Source organism: Gossypium raimondii, chromosome 12 (genome assembly GCF_025698545.1).
Source record: "Gossypium raimondii isolate GPD5lz chromosome 12, ASM2569854v1, whole genome shotgun sequence".
Taxonomy (NCBI): domain Eukaryota; kingdom Viridiplantae; phylum Streptophyta; class Magnoliopsida; order Malvales; family Malvaceae; genus Gossypium; species Gossypium raimondii.
Genome location: NC_068576.1, coordinates 34,936,771 through 34,952,374, shown reverse-complemented (window position 1 = coordinate 34,952,374; position 15,604 = coordinate 34,936,771). Strand labels below are relative to the sequence as shown.

At 32.5% G+C, this 15,604-nt stretch overlaps 1 protein-coding gene across 1 annotated transcript; it reads right to left on the bottom strand.

Annotated features, from left to right (window-relative positions):
* Positions 1–341: 341 nt before the first annotated feature.
* LOC105763787 (probable pectinesterase/pectinesterase inhibitor 36) lies at positions 342–2,666 on the bottom strand. Its single transcript, XM_012582137.2, has 3 exons — positions 2,176–2,666; positions 1,207–1,530; positions 342–1,135 (listed from the first exon to the last, which is right to left on the bottom strand). The coding sequence occupies exons 1-3, from the start codon at positions 2,657–2,659 to the stop codon at positions 444–446; spliced, it is 1,500 nt and encodes a 499-aa protein (XP_012437591.1). The 5' UTR covers positions 2,660–2,666; the 3' UTR covers positions 342–443.
* Positions 2,667–15,604: the final 12,938 nt, after the last annotated feature.

Below are 15,604 nucleotides of genomic sequence, written 5' to 3'. Positions count from 1 at the left end.
CAGTATATTGATCCTGCAACATGGGGTAGGGGGTAATCTTGTCCCCAAAATAGTAAAATTATCTTGTAATTTCTTCAAATTTTAAAAAATTACATGTTAATATAATAGTAAATTTACACTTTGACAGTTACTGGCAAGGCTATCGGGTCTTACTATCTATTTATATTTATACTATATTTAAATTATTGATTGAATTAATATCACAAGATTAAAAATTTAACAGTATTTACGACATATTTTAACTTTATATAAAATATATAAAATTAATTTAAACTTCAACTCTTAATTAATCACAATTATCTCTTAAGCTTTTATTAATAATACTAAAATAACATACAAACTAACCCATAAAATATTTTAGCTATAATTTTTAGATTAAAACTGTTAAAGCCATTATTATCACATCACAAAAACATTAACAATTACAATAAGAAACCATTAAATTAAAGCCTTGAATTAAAAGGCACACCAGTCTCCGGAATCCATAACTCTCCTTGTATGAACCTATTTACCGTAAAAGGGTTAGCCTCTTCGGCCCGGTTGAAGACATGAAAACCGGGCCACTTCACTCGATTCCCGATCGAAGCACCATTCCCTGTGTTCCTATACTCCGCATAATACAACGTTGACAACGCAAAGCTGCCGCTCCATTCATTCCATCCCTTGGGGTCGATCAAACCGTCAAGGTCCGTCTTCATGAACACCGTCCTTGAATACTTCTTCCATGGCCTACCTAAGTAACTCTTGAACAAATGCTTGACCGAATCGAAATCGGGTGCTGGCCTCACTCGGGATTCCATAATTGAAATCCCTGTGTTCTCGTTGGGATCGTCTCTCCCTTGTGCCGTTACCATGTTGGATTGATGGTCCATCGGTCTTTTGACAAAGATGTCGCAGTTTTGCAACACGGCCGAGGCGTCACCAAATATGTAATCGATTGTGCCGTGTATGTGACAGTCTCGGTAAAATTGTCGCAGCGAGTGGAGGAAGAGACTGTCTTGGTAACCCTTGATGCTACAGCGGTAGAACACAGAATGGTCCGAACTTACCCTTAATGCCACAGCTTGATGTTTATGCGGACCGGCAGTGTTCACAAATGTCACGTCCCGTGCCCAAAAACCATCCCCGGAAACACCTACAAAAACAAAAAACTGAATTAAACCCATCAATATCATCAAATCTAAAATTTGAACCCGAGTTTCTTACCGAATGTTGCGGAGCCATAAGTAGTGGAACCATCCGGAACATTTCGGTTACCAGTTACGATTGTTTTGTCCATTCCATCGCCGACCAACATTATGTTTTTAAGGTTCTTGTCAATGTCTACTTTCTCATTATACACCCCTGCTTTCACATAAATGATTACCCTTGGACGACGGTTGTTACCTATCCTAGCAACGGCGGCCACCGCATCATTGATCGTTTTGTGAGTGCCGGAGCCATCTTTTGACACGACAAAATCAGCCTTTGAAGTTGTTGGGTTCCATGATGTTAAAAGTTTCCCACCGAGTCGTGGTCTATGCATTAGCTCTGTCGAGAACAAAACAAATAGGTAATTTAGTAAGTGGTAGGTTTCTATGCAAAAGGAAAATTTAAATTTTTTGAATTCAGTTAATCCAAATAGTTAACCAGATTTAAAGACTAATACTTCATGCCAAAGTACAGGAAACAATGAAAATAAATTAATCTTTTCATTGAAAATTTAAATGTTAAATTATTTTTGAAAAGATAATTTAATTCGAGAAATACCTTCCAGCTAATGCTAGTATTTTGAAAGGGGTGTTTTAAGGAAAAAACCCACGCTGGTATTTTATTTAATTAGAGTAATTAACGGTATTAGTTTATTGATTAATTTAATTTTAAGTATAGTGAAGGGATTAAAACCACAATTTAACCAAAAAATGAACACCATAATTGATGCATGAATCACGAAACCCAAAGTACATAACTTTATCTACATTTTATTTTATTACCAATGAATTTATTTCAACCCACTTAAAAGTTAGTGAGAGTTTCTTGAGGGAGATGGATTATACCTAAAGAAATTTTCGAATTATTAATATTATCTTACATCGAATCAAAATTTTATCTAAAGGGCAAAAATCTTAAGGTATATTTTATAAATATTATTAAGATTATTATTTATCAAATATTTAATTAGTTAAAAGAAATTACCTTGCTCAACAACAGCTTCCTTCCCATGCATTGTATACAATGCCAAAGCTGCACTAACCAAACTCGTCAAATTTCGACCCTGTCCATGTTCTTGAATCCCAAAATCCTTCTGTCCCAACCCTTCCGAACAACTCCGATGGTTCGCAAGCACGCCGCTCAACCACGTCCGAGCATCATCGACAGTATACCCTCGAGAGGATAGCAAAACCGAGAGCCTAGACTCACTTTCATCATACAACTTAATACAATCAGCCAAACCCATACCATGATAATGCATAGTATTGTGCAACCCATACAAGCTCATCGAAGCCTTAGCCAAGTTCCTAGATTGCACCACCATGGTCCTAGCCATTTGAACCACCTCCGTAACTTGTTCTAAATGTGAGCCAGTGGTGGCAGTAGCCATGGCTAAGAGAAAAAGAAGAAGAAAGGTGGTACCGGTAGTAACGCTTGTAGACATATTTGGTACACTAGTGAATGACATGCATGGATTTCGTGGTGTCGGGTTTTGTTTTGTTTTTGATATTATATAAATATATATAGTTCGGTGAAGAAGCAAACACATGGACTATTTTGTGGACCAGGTGTCGTTTGAGGTTTAAAACAACATATGGAACATGCATGCATGTTCGGTCATGTTGGTGGTGATTTGGTTGGTATTTAATTTTCATAGCCAGTTTTTATGGAAAAACATCATCGGTCCTGGTGAGGAACTAACAATCGTCGAACTGTGGATAAAGGTGAAGGATTTTTAGACACTTTCTCATCCGACACGAATTATATATGTTTTAATGACATTGTCAAGCCATTATAAATAGTTTCAGAGATTTGAAATAACAAAACCAATTAGGTTTGGTGAGTGTTCTGTTTATGTTGAGGGCGAGCAGTGTATCAAACACTCAAACAATGGAAGTACTATATTTGGAGTATCTATATTCAATTATTTTTGGATTTTATCTTTCTACTTTAAGCTCAGCTTTAACTGGATTTGTGAGAGCACTTGATTTATCAAGGAAATATTTTTAAATATTTGACTAGTTAAAGTAGTAGTACTTTTAGTTACTTATGTCATTTAAAGTTATAGATAGTATGAAAAATTGACGCCACGTCATCTGTATTCTTTTTTCAATAGGTTAATATCACATCAATATTTTTATATTAATTTTTAACACTTTCATCTTAAAAAAATTAAATCTAAATAAAAATTCTAAAATTTAAAATAAAACTATTAATATAATATTAAACTATTAAAAAAATAATATCTCTATTTCATACCCTTCTTTTAATCCTAATAGCAAGTATTGCAATATTTAGCATTTACTTAAGTACGAAACTGAATCAATTACACGTTAGCAAAGGCTAAAAATTTTGGCAACAACGTGTTGAGAAGAGCATTAAAGCCTTTGGCCATATTTAGGCATTTGGCAATGCAAAAACAATGGGTACGTGTTGCCTCCTATCGATTTACGTATTATATGATGATCGGTTCGAGTCATGCTCGTATATTTTTTTTTCCATAATGTCAAATTTAATTTTGTTAGAATGAAGTGGTTCGAATCATTATTTAAATAAAATATATTGGTACAATAAAATAAAAATAAAATCCATATAGAACTACACTTCTTTTAATTTATTTTAGAATAAGATTTTTTAAACCTTATTAAGCTCCATCTATTTGATATTGATTAGAATAATGTGTTTCAATCTTACTACACTCCTATTAGAATATAGTTTTACAAGCCTATAAATAGACATAGTTACTCCTCTTGTAATTATTCGAATTCGACATAGTGAATTATCTTCTCCTCTGCCCATGGTTTTTTTCTCGAAAGGGTTTCCACGTAAAATCTGTGTGTTCTTTATTTTTCTCTCTCTTTTTCTTTGCGATAAATTGTCATTACCGACGTTCTATTTTTTAAAAATTGGTATCTGAGCTTCTAGGTTGTTCATCTCAATCATGATAATGGCGTCTTTAAAGTATGAAATTCTGCTGTTGGATCGCAACACCAGATTCGCATTGTGACAGATAAAGATGCAAGCAGTTTTTGCACAGATAGACTTAGAGGAAGCCCTGTTAGGGGTAGATAAGATGCCTTCAACATTAACGGAGGAAGAGAAGAAGCGCGAGGATCGAAAGGCGTTAACACAGTTACATCTGCATTTGTCTAACGAAATTTTGCAGGATGTGATGAAGGAGAAGACCGCCGCTGGATTATGAAAGAGGTTGGAACAAATATGTATGTCGAAAACTCTAACTTGCAAGCTGCATATGAAGCAGCGTCTTTATGCTCATCGTTTGGAGGAAGGTACATCTGTGCACGAACACTTAACAGTGTTTAAAGAAATTCTCTCAAACTTGGAGGCCATGGAGGTTCAGTATGATAAGGAAGATCTAGGGCTGATTCTACTTTGTTCGTTGCCCCCGTCTTATTCAACCATTAGAGATACGATTTTATGTAGCCACGATTCTCTCACAGTTGATAATATGAAACATCTTGTGGTTAAAATCGACTCTCAGGGAGAAGGTCTTATTGTTTGTGGAAGACAAGATCAGAATGCTGATGATGATCGTGGAATGACACATGAACGGAATCCTTTCGGTAAATTTAAGGGTAGATCGAAGTCTTCAAACAAAGGTAAAACTTGTAACTTCTGCAAGAAGAAAGGGCACATTAAATCTGGGTGCTATAAGCTACAGAACAAGATCAAAAGGGAGGCTGCGAATCAAAATGGAAAACAACCAGAAAATTTTGGTAAAACTAATGTTGTAGAAGACTACAACGATGGTGAACTTCTAGTCACTTCTGTCAACAATTCTAAAGTGAGCGAGGAGTGGATCGTTGATTCGGGCTGCACCTTCCACATGAGTTCCAATCGGTATTGGTTTACAACTTACGAAACAGTGTCTGAAGGTGTTGTTTTGATGGGAAATAATGCTTCATGTAGAATTACAGGTGTTGAAACAATTAAAGTTAAGATGTTTGATGGAGTTGTCAGAACACTTAGTGACGTATGACATGTTCCAGAATTGAAGAGAAATTTAATTTCGTTGAGTACTATTGATTCAAAAGGGTACAAATACACAGCTGAAAGAGGGGTTTTGAAGATTTTCAAAGGTTCCCTCGTTGTGATGAAAGGGCAGAGAAAGATTGCCAAGTTATATATTCTGCAGGGTTATATTGTTACTGGCAATGCAGCTGTCACTTCCTTTACCTTGTCAGATGATGATATTACTAAACTTTGACATATGCGCCTAGGGTATATGAGTGAGAATGGCATGACAGAATTGAGCAAAAGAGGACTTCTTGATGGGTAAGGAATTTGCAAACTAAAGTTCTGTGAGCACTGCATTTTTGGGAAGCAAAAGAGAGTTTGATTCACCAGAAGAATCCATAACATGAAAGAAACGTTGGGTATATTCATTCTAATCGGTGGAGGACATCTAGAGTGCCTTCAAGAGGTGGAACTAATTATATGCTAACTTTTATTGATGATTTTTCTAGAAAAGTTTAGGCATTCTTTCTGAAGCAGAAAAGCGATGTGTTTTCCACATTTAAGTCTTGGAAAACTATGATTGAAAAATAGAAGGGAAAAAAATAAAACACCTCCGGACAGACAATGGCTTAGATTTATGTTCTGATGAGTTTAATGAACTATACAAGTTAGAAGGGATCGTGAGACACTTGACAGTTCGTTATACTCCACAACAAACGGTGTTGCAGAATGAATGAATAGAATGATTATGGAGAAATTTCGATGTATGTTGTTGAATGCTAGCTTACCGAAGTCGTTTTGGGCTGAAGCAACCTTTACTGCATGTTTTTTGATCAATCAATCTCCATCTGTTGCCATTGAGAAAAAGAATTCACAAGAGGTATGGTCTGGTAATCCTGCTGACTATTCTGATTTAAAGATCCTTGGATGTCTTACGTATACTCATGTTAATAATGGAAAATTAGAACCGAGATCCATTAAATGTGTTCTTCTTGGTTATAAAGCTAGTGTAAAAGGGTATAAGTTATGGTGTCCTGAAAATAGAAAAATTGTGATTAGCAGAGCTGTTGCTTTTGATGAAACTGCTATGCTACCTAACTTATCTCTTAAAGACTCTTCCAATAAAGAAAATCAAAAGTAGGTGGAGCATCAGATTAATCCAGAATCTATAACAGAGACGACTCCTCAAGTTAGTACAAAAATTCAGAATAGAGTTGCTTCTTCACCACAATACTCTATTGCCAAAAATAGAATTAGAAGAGAAATTAAACCTCCAAAGAAGTATGCCGAGGCTGATCTAGTTACTTATGCTTTAAATGTGGCTGAAGATATAGATGCAAACTAAGAGCCATCTAATTATTCTAAGGCGGTTAGCTGTGAAGACTAAGAAAAGTGGACATTTGTTATGCAATAATAGATGAAATCACTCCACAAAAATAGAACATGGGATCTTGTGAAACTTCTTAAAGGTAAAAAAGGTTATTCGTTGTAAATGAGTGTTTAAAAAGAAAGAAAGGACTCTAGGAGTTGAAGAACTCAGATATAAAGCAAGGCTTGTTGCAATGGGTTACAGTCAAATTCCAGGAGTGGATTTCATAGATATGTTCTCCCCAGTTGTGAAGCATAGTTCGATTCAAGCTTTACTTGGTATTGTGGACATGCATGATTTGGAGCTTGAGCAGTTAAATGTAAAAACTGTATTTTTGAATGGAGAACTTGATGAGGATATTTACATGCAACAACTAGAGGGTTTTACAGTCTCAGAAAAAGAGGACTATGTTTGCTTGCTGAAAAAGTCCATTTACGATTTGAAACAGTCACCAAGACAGTGGTACAAGAGGTTTGATTCCTTTATGACTTCTCATGATTTCAAAAGAAGCAGCTTTGACAGTTGTGTTTACTTTAAGAAAAACAGTGATGGTTCTTTTGTGTATCTACTCCTTTATGTTGATGACATGTTGATAGCAGCAAAAGATAAATGAGAGATAAGAAAGGTCAAAGCCTAACTAAGTGAAGAATTTGAGATAAAAGATTTGGGACCAACAAAGAAGATACTTGGTATGGAGATTCTCAGAAATAGAAAAACAAGTAAATTGTACCTAAGTCAGAAGGGGTACATTGAGAAAGTTCTTTGCAGATTCAACATGCAGAATGCTAAACCTGTTAGTACTCCTTTAGCAGCCCATTTCAGACTTTCATCGGCTTTGTCTCCACAATCAGATGATGAGATTGAGTACATGTCACATGTTCCATACTCTAGTGCAGCAGGATGTCTCATGTATGCTATGGTTTTTTCATGTCCAGATTTATCATATGCAGTCAGCGCAGTTAGCAGATACATGGTGAATCCCAGTAAAGAACATTGAAAATCAATTCAGTGGATTTTAAGATACTTACGAGGTACTACTAATGTTTGCTTACAGTTTGGAAGAACTAGAGATGGAGTCATTGGGTATGTTGATGCTGATTCTACTGGAGACCTTGATAGAAGAAGATCTCTCACAGGTTATGTCTTTACAACTGGAGGTTGTGCAATCAGTTGGAAAGCCACTTTGCAAACTAGAATTGCTTTGTCTACCACCAAAGCTGAGTACATGGCGATTACTGAGGCTTGTAAAGAAGAAATTTGGTTGAAGGGACTCTTATTTAAATAAAATATATTGGTAAAATAAAATAAAAGTAAAATCCATATAGAACTACACTTCTTTTATTTTATATTAGGATAAGGTTTTTTAAACCTTATTAAGCTCCATCTATTTGATATTGATTAGAATAAGGTGTTTCAATCTTACTACACTCCTATTAGAATATGGTTTTACAAGCCTATAAATAGACATAGTCTACTCCTCTTGTAATTATTTGAATTCGACATAGTAAATTATTTTCTCCTCTGCTCGTAGTTTTTTTTCCTAAAAGGTTTTCACGTAAAATTTATATGTTCTTTATTTTCTCTCTCTTTTCTTTGCGATAAATTATCATTCTTGATGTTCTATTTTTACAAAATTGAATGTTGATTTTTTATTTTAGTCTTTAGTTTTGGTTAAATTTGATTTTTGCTTTATTTTAAACGTTAATTTGACTATTAACCTTTTAAAAAGAACTGAAGTGTTGTTTTTTAATAGAAATTTTGAGTAAAACGTTAATTTTTTAAATATTGCAGTCAATATGGCGATCTACATGTACTCCATGCTAATTTTTTTTGAATTTTTATGAACTTTTTATTTTCATTCTGTAGAAATGAGGGGTACTTGCTTTGCAAACAGAATCTGTGACTAAAATAGTGCTAGAAACTATGACCACAGTTTCAACCACGAAATCAAATGTGCAAAAACATAAAGATGAACACTGAGATTGTTTACGCGGTTCAACTTTAGTCTACATCTGCGGGGCCTTACCTAGAGCTATGATTCACTATCTTTCTCATAGTACAACTAATGATTTATGTTCTAACATCGACCTGACTCGCACCAATTTAGTGATCTCACCGCTGTACAAAGACTAAATCACTCTCCCACTAAGCTTCCCCTTCAAAAGTTTAGTTTTGCAATACAAGAGAATCTCTTGATTGCTTACAAAAACAATGCACACATAAGACATTCCTTACTTAAACTAATTTGTGCTCTCTCAATCCATCAGTTACTTTAACCTAGACAAAACTTAAGTTTAAATACTAGTTAAATTTTGCTTACATTAGAGTCATAGTCTAATAACTTTTCTATAAAGTAAAGCTAAAAACCAATATAGGATGATAATTCCATAAGTGTCTTTGTAACATTGTTGAAAAAAATCTAATGAGAAAATTATTTTCTTGCACAATAAAAAATTAAAAATTTGAAAATCAAGTCCGGTTTTTATATTGATAGCAATAAACTTTACCCGAACTGCACATATGTTTTCAGCTAGACGGATCCTTGTTGTTCCTGACTTTCAATCGAACGGTCTTCTCTGCTATTTTCGTACCATGAACTACTTCGAGTGTGGGCTTGAAAAAAAATTCAAATCAAACATAGAACCATAAATTATTTACTTTACTTTCAGTGGGAAAACAAAAATCTCTCTTAAATAGAAACTCGTGGAATTGTTATTTCAAAAAATAGAATTTATACTTAGAAATAAATTCTCACTATTTTTGGGCAGAATAACGGTATCTCAAAGTTGTGTAAAACTTATTGTGTATGTAGACCTACCGGTGCCATATATTTATAGGTAAAAGAAGTGAAACCCTTGTTGAATTGGTAGAAGTCTATTTAAAAGAAAAACAACTTTCTAGTTGAACTAGGAGAGAAAGGAATAATAGGGTGTGCCTCCCTTCGTATGTGTTATAATGGAGATTTGGGACTTCTTCTGTGTTGGGTCCAATTATATGTACTTTCTGAACTTTTAACCCAACACTTTATAATTTAATACAACCCAATACATGTTTTTCTATTTCTCAAAATAGACATTATTTATTAAACTAATTTAAATTAAGCCATTAAAAATATGACAACTTTACCGTAAAAGAATCTATGAGAAAATATATTTAATTTCTACATTCAACGGATTCACAATAACCAATTAATTTAATTTAATTTTGAACTTCAATTAATTAATTAATTAATTAATAATAAAAAATCATAAATTAATTCTCGTGTTATTTTCATACTTAGTGAGAAAACCACATTCATTTCTCGAATGTTTCCTCTTTCTCTAACCTTATCAATTATATCCATTTATGTTCATTTAATTCAACATGCAATTCATTTTTGGTTTCAACAAGTTAATGGAGGGCCTGGTTAGACATATGTAATTATAATTAAGTTCCAGCTTTTCGTGTATTAATTATAAACTCATTTAGTCACAAAGTCATTCCACTATAATATCGTGACTAAGCTCTCCCTAATGACATACCATTATTAAAGCAACTCAATCAATGCTTATCCAATAACCTTATCATAAGTATGTTACCTTCATAGGATATCCTTAATGCCTTTGGGATAAATCTGCTCTCGCAATATGATCCTATTTTATCCTATTTGTAGTTTTGGTAATCGTTGAATGTATAGTATATACATGTTTTTTGTGTGCATGGTACGTGGTGGTGAAAAGTAGCCGAATGTATATTGAACTGTTTAAGAGATTGTAGAGCATTGTAAGTGGTGTGTGGTATGGCCGAATGCATTAAGTGACCTAATTGGTGATGGACAAATGTCTAGAGACTTAAGGTGTGGTTAATCAAATATGTAGTGCTATAGGGGTTAACCAGCCGATTGCTTACTGCTATTGATGATTGATTGCATGTTATTGCACGACTTATTCTGTTAAGTATAATGATTATTACTATGTTATGATTGCATGAAAAAGCATGCCATTGTCTGTTACTGTATAATGATTGCATGTAAAGCATGTAATTGTTACTAAATCATTGATCGCATGTTAATACATGTCACTATTCTGTACTATACTTGGTCCTGTCATGCATGTTATGCCATTCTATTGCATGGGGTTGGGAATATTGGTGACAAAGGAATTCTATAGAGTTCTAGTGGTTTATCCACAAATATGGGAGCTCTGGCGATTAATCCACTAATATAGGAGTTTTGGTAGTATAGCCACAACACTGGAGTATTGTTCAAAGTTCTGGCGATTCGTCCGCAAACTACTGGTAGTTTATATACAATTATTTATTGTTACTGGTGGTTTATCCACAATGATCTACGACTCTTACTGTTATGGTGTGTATGAATGAATGGGTTTTAGGGAGCTCATGGTGTGTAGCAGATAGATGGGTAGGAAATTGCACTAACATTCATGCACATGTACATACATTCTGAGAACTCTATGATTCTGTATATTCTGAAACACAATGATCTGTGACACTGTTATTACTTCTATCTCTGTTTATTTACATGCTTTTACGGTCTTTAGTACATTGATTTCTTATGATTAAGGCTCACACTGAGCTTTCAAGCTTACCCCCTTAGTTTATTTCTTACAGATAACCCTCAAGATTAAGATCGAACTTGGCATACGAAGGTCTCGTATCGGATTTTCAGTTACTAAAGTATTATTTATTCTACTTTACTTATTTTGATTTTTCATTTTGGGACTATAAATTTTGTTAACATGGACTGTGGCATGGGTAGTTTTTACTTGGATTTTTCATGCATGAAATTTTGGTTAAAAATCTATCAAGTTTAATAATCGACTTAATATGATTCAAAACATGGGATTTCAAACAAAAACCAAAAGCAACACTTTTTCTGCTGCAAAATGGTGAAACATAATTTTTCTAAAGGTTTACTGACAAAATCAATTGAGGGTTTTTATTTTCAAATGACACATCTTTCGAATAAATTAGACTTAAATTATAGATAACCTAACAATAGGATGTATTTAATAAACCTAAGGCAACCGCGCTAAGTTTTCTGAAAAATTGATCAAAATAGTGGTTTTCAGACTGAACGGTTTTTATTTGGCCATTTCAGTGGCTAATGTAGCCTTCGGAATTTAGCCATAACGTCTAGACCGAGTTTGGGAGGTTACATATATATTTGATAATCAAGAATTCAAGTATGAATTGGATACTAAACTTCGGCATTCATATATGACCACTCAAATGTATGCATTGATATGTTATGAAATGGTACTTGGTAAAATGGATTTTGGCATTTAAGCTCACTTTGTGGTTGTGATTGCCATGCTAGGTAAACTCTACCAAGTTATTTAGTTTGACTAGTTATATTATGAATCAAGGTAAGTTATCGTTTTAATACCTTTTAACTTACTAAGCATTCAAAATGTTTATCTAGTTGTTTTCCTTCTTTGTAGATATTCGGTTTGCAGACTTGTCAATCAGACTTCACAAATATCACATTATCCCTCTACTAACTCGGTAGACTTTTACTCGTTTAAGCTCGGTATTGTGGCATGTACATAGGTGTTTATTTATTTAATAACTTGTGAATGGATGGTTGGTTGAAACCTTGTTTAATGTTTGGTTGTGAGTAGCTAATATCCATATATGTTCAAATGAATGTTTTGACAATATGATAAGTTATATATATATGTGTGTGTGAATCAATATGAATGATAAAATTTGAAGATTCAATAGTATGATTTGAACATGAATTTGATAGTCTTTAATTGGTTGAATGGTTGAAAGTATGTTAGATGGGTTGTGTAATTGCTAAGTTGTTTGGATTGAATTGGTGTCAAATTGTGATGTTTTGAATTGGTAATGGCTATATGCATTGATTGGTATCTATTGGGAGCATTTTGTGCAGGTGTGATGTGTGATTAAGGGCATATCTTAACCAATTTTGGTTTTGGCATGAAAAGGGACCACATGGTAGTTTTTGTCACATTGGCTTTAAGGTATCAATACCTAACATTTTCAATCAGTTTTTCAAACAAACAGAATGTCAAAACAATATCGATACCGGGCTAGAGTATCAATACCTACATCAGGGTATCGATATTTTACACGTGTATCCATACTATTAAACTTTGGTTTTAAATCGTTACAAAACATAATGCTAAAATGGTATCGTTACCAAATAACAGTATCGATACCTAAAAGAAAGTATTAGTACTTAAAGTTTAGTATTGATAGCTCTTGATTTAATTTTATTTTATGAAACATCGAAGTTAATTTTGGTATCAGTACCTTCATGGGGTATCGATATCAATTGGGGAAATTTTGAAAACTTTGCTATTTGGTCTTTGTTCATGCTCGGGTTTACAAATGAGTTTTCGTAAGCCCGATTAAGTCTCAAAAAAGTATAATTATCATGTTAAGATTGTAATTATGACATATTTGAGTGTTCAAATGATTTGTTTTCAATGTTTTCATCGATAGTTGCTCCAACAACGGGTGCGGCATCCCAGAGCTTGAACTCGACGCTTTGTTTTGGTGAAGGTTGTTACAAGGTATAATAGTGAAAAGTGAAAATTTTATTTATTTATTTATTTATCCATTGTTCAAATACATAGAAAGCAATTACATGTTTACTATAATATGAGCACATTTTCCAATAATTTTACTATTTATTCAATTTAGTCCCTGAACTCAAGATAAACATAACTTTCGATTTCTTCGGATCTAATTTCATATATTCTCATTAGGGACCTTATATTTTCTATTTCTAACATAATTTCATGACATGTTTTATATTTATTCAATTTGGTCCCTAATATAACAAAGTTAACAAACAAGATAAATTAACTTTACAATTTAGTCCTTTTCATAATCTAAGTTTAAAATCTATCCATTTCAAACATGTTCCAACAATTAATTAATAATGGAAAATTTCTAAAACTTTAATAGTATTGTCATGTCTTGTAAAACTTTCTTTTACGTGAATATAAAGGTATTTTCGTGTTCGTTTTATTATTCATAAAGATTTAATTTTTTAGGTTTGTGATTGTTTTTTCTAATATTATTGTCTTCGAGTTTAAAACTTAATTTTTTTCCTAATAATGCAGTGTGTTTTACTGCTGCATCTAACTCTTGTTTATAAAAGTGGTTTTCATATGCATTGTTAAACGTGATGGAAAACACTTGTTTATAGTGGCATACTGTTGTCAATTTAGATTGATAATAACATTATAGAAGTAGAGGAATTAAATATAAAATTTTAGCATAGTAAAGGTAGTAAAACTATAATTAAGCCAATAATAGTATCCTTGTTATGAATAGGTCTTATTATGAATTACATCCTTCTACTCTACAAAAATTGGGAAGTAGCCCTCAACTTTAATTTATCATAATTTGATCTTCATACTTTACAAAAACTGAAAATTTAATTTAATTATATAACATCGTTAAACCTTACCATTCATAATGCAGGACAACCAAATTTTGATAACTTTACTAGTAAATTACCATTTAATTTTTAAAATTAAAAGTGGTTCTAAATTCTTAATTTTATCTTAGTTTTCCGAAAAATGATATCAACTAATAAGGACATGACACGTGGCATATTTTCATTAGATGTCATAAACTTTTTATGTAAAATGGAACAAAATTAATAGTTTAAGAGAATTTAATATATGAATCAGACTTGGACTCTAATATTCAAGATTTAAACCCAACTTAATCCAACCTATTTTCAAATTTTATATAATATGTTACTTTCTTTTATTTTTATATATTATATAATTTATATTATATAAAAATTAAATATGTAATATTATAATCCAAATATATATAAAAGGTGTTTATAAAACTAGCAAATTTTAAATAGAAATGACTTTTTTTTGGTTAAAAATGACAAATCCTTATTTATGCCTAGCTTAAGTCGAATCGGACCACTTAACCCGTAGACAAGTTCATAGATTAGGGTCAACATTTTACTTCTTTTTTTTTTTTTTGTAGAGAGCTTTGATGCATTCCACCATCAAACCACTCAAGCAAGACTCACTTTAGTTCTTTATGTGTCGATCTTTACTTACATGAAACTTGAAACTATTCATGATTTAAGCCATTCATGAATGCCAATTAGTACAAGTTATCTAGTAGCCGATCACATTCGGTCTTAAACTTTTTTTTTTAAATTAAGGTATCCACCATCAATAATAATGATTAATTTTTTTGTCACAAGTGCTCTTTAAAAAAAAATTGATTATAAAATGTGTTACATTCATATCAATTCAATTTTATGGCCAATTACTTGCCCTACTTTCTTATTTTGGTTGAAAGTTCAATATGACAAGACTTCTCAATTTATGAGCACATCATAATGAGATATCGTACTATTTATGAAGGTTAAATTTTTAAAATTTATAGTTGATTCTCTTAATAATTTTAATTATAGTTTTAAACTTAAATTCTCTCATATAACTTTTATGTTTAGAATAATTTTAGTATAACTTTCATAATATTTTAAGAAATAACTGACATGGAAATCACTATATAGTTAAGCATTATAGTATGTTTCTTGCCAAAGCTGCATTCTAGTGAGGGAAACCAGCCCTTTTTCTTTTTATGAATTATATGTGAATATGATAATTCTTTATAAGGTTTTTATGGGTGGTTTAGATGAAAATGGAAGCAATGATGCATTGCACATGGGTGGGTTGAGTATATAGGTAAAATGATGGACCACATGGACATGGTCCAGGGTGCTTTATATGTGGTAAATAACTTAAGGTCATTTAATTAGACTATAAAAAAAGATCCATTTTTATACATAAAAGGTAGTGGCAGAATTTGTCTATATGGCGACTCTACTTGTGATTTCCATATCCACTATAGGATTTGTCACTGACACATTCAAGGTGCATGACTAGGACACTTATGGTGACACACACCATTTGCCTACTTTCTTTTTCTTTTAATCTTAATGTTTAAAAGAAAAAATAATTCACTTTCTTTTAAGTTATAACAATTCTAATAAATATTTTTTTAAAGTTAATCTCAACAAGTTTATAAGTTAAATAATAAAGAATTAAA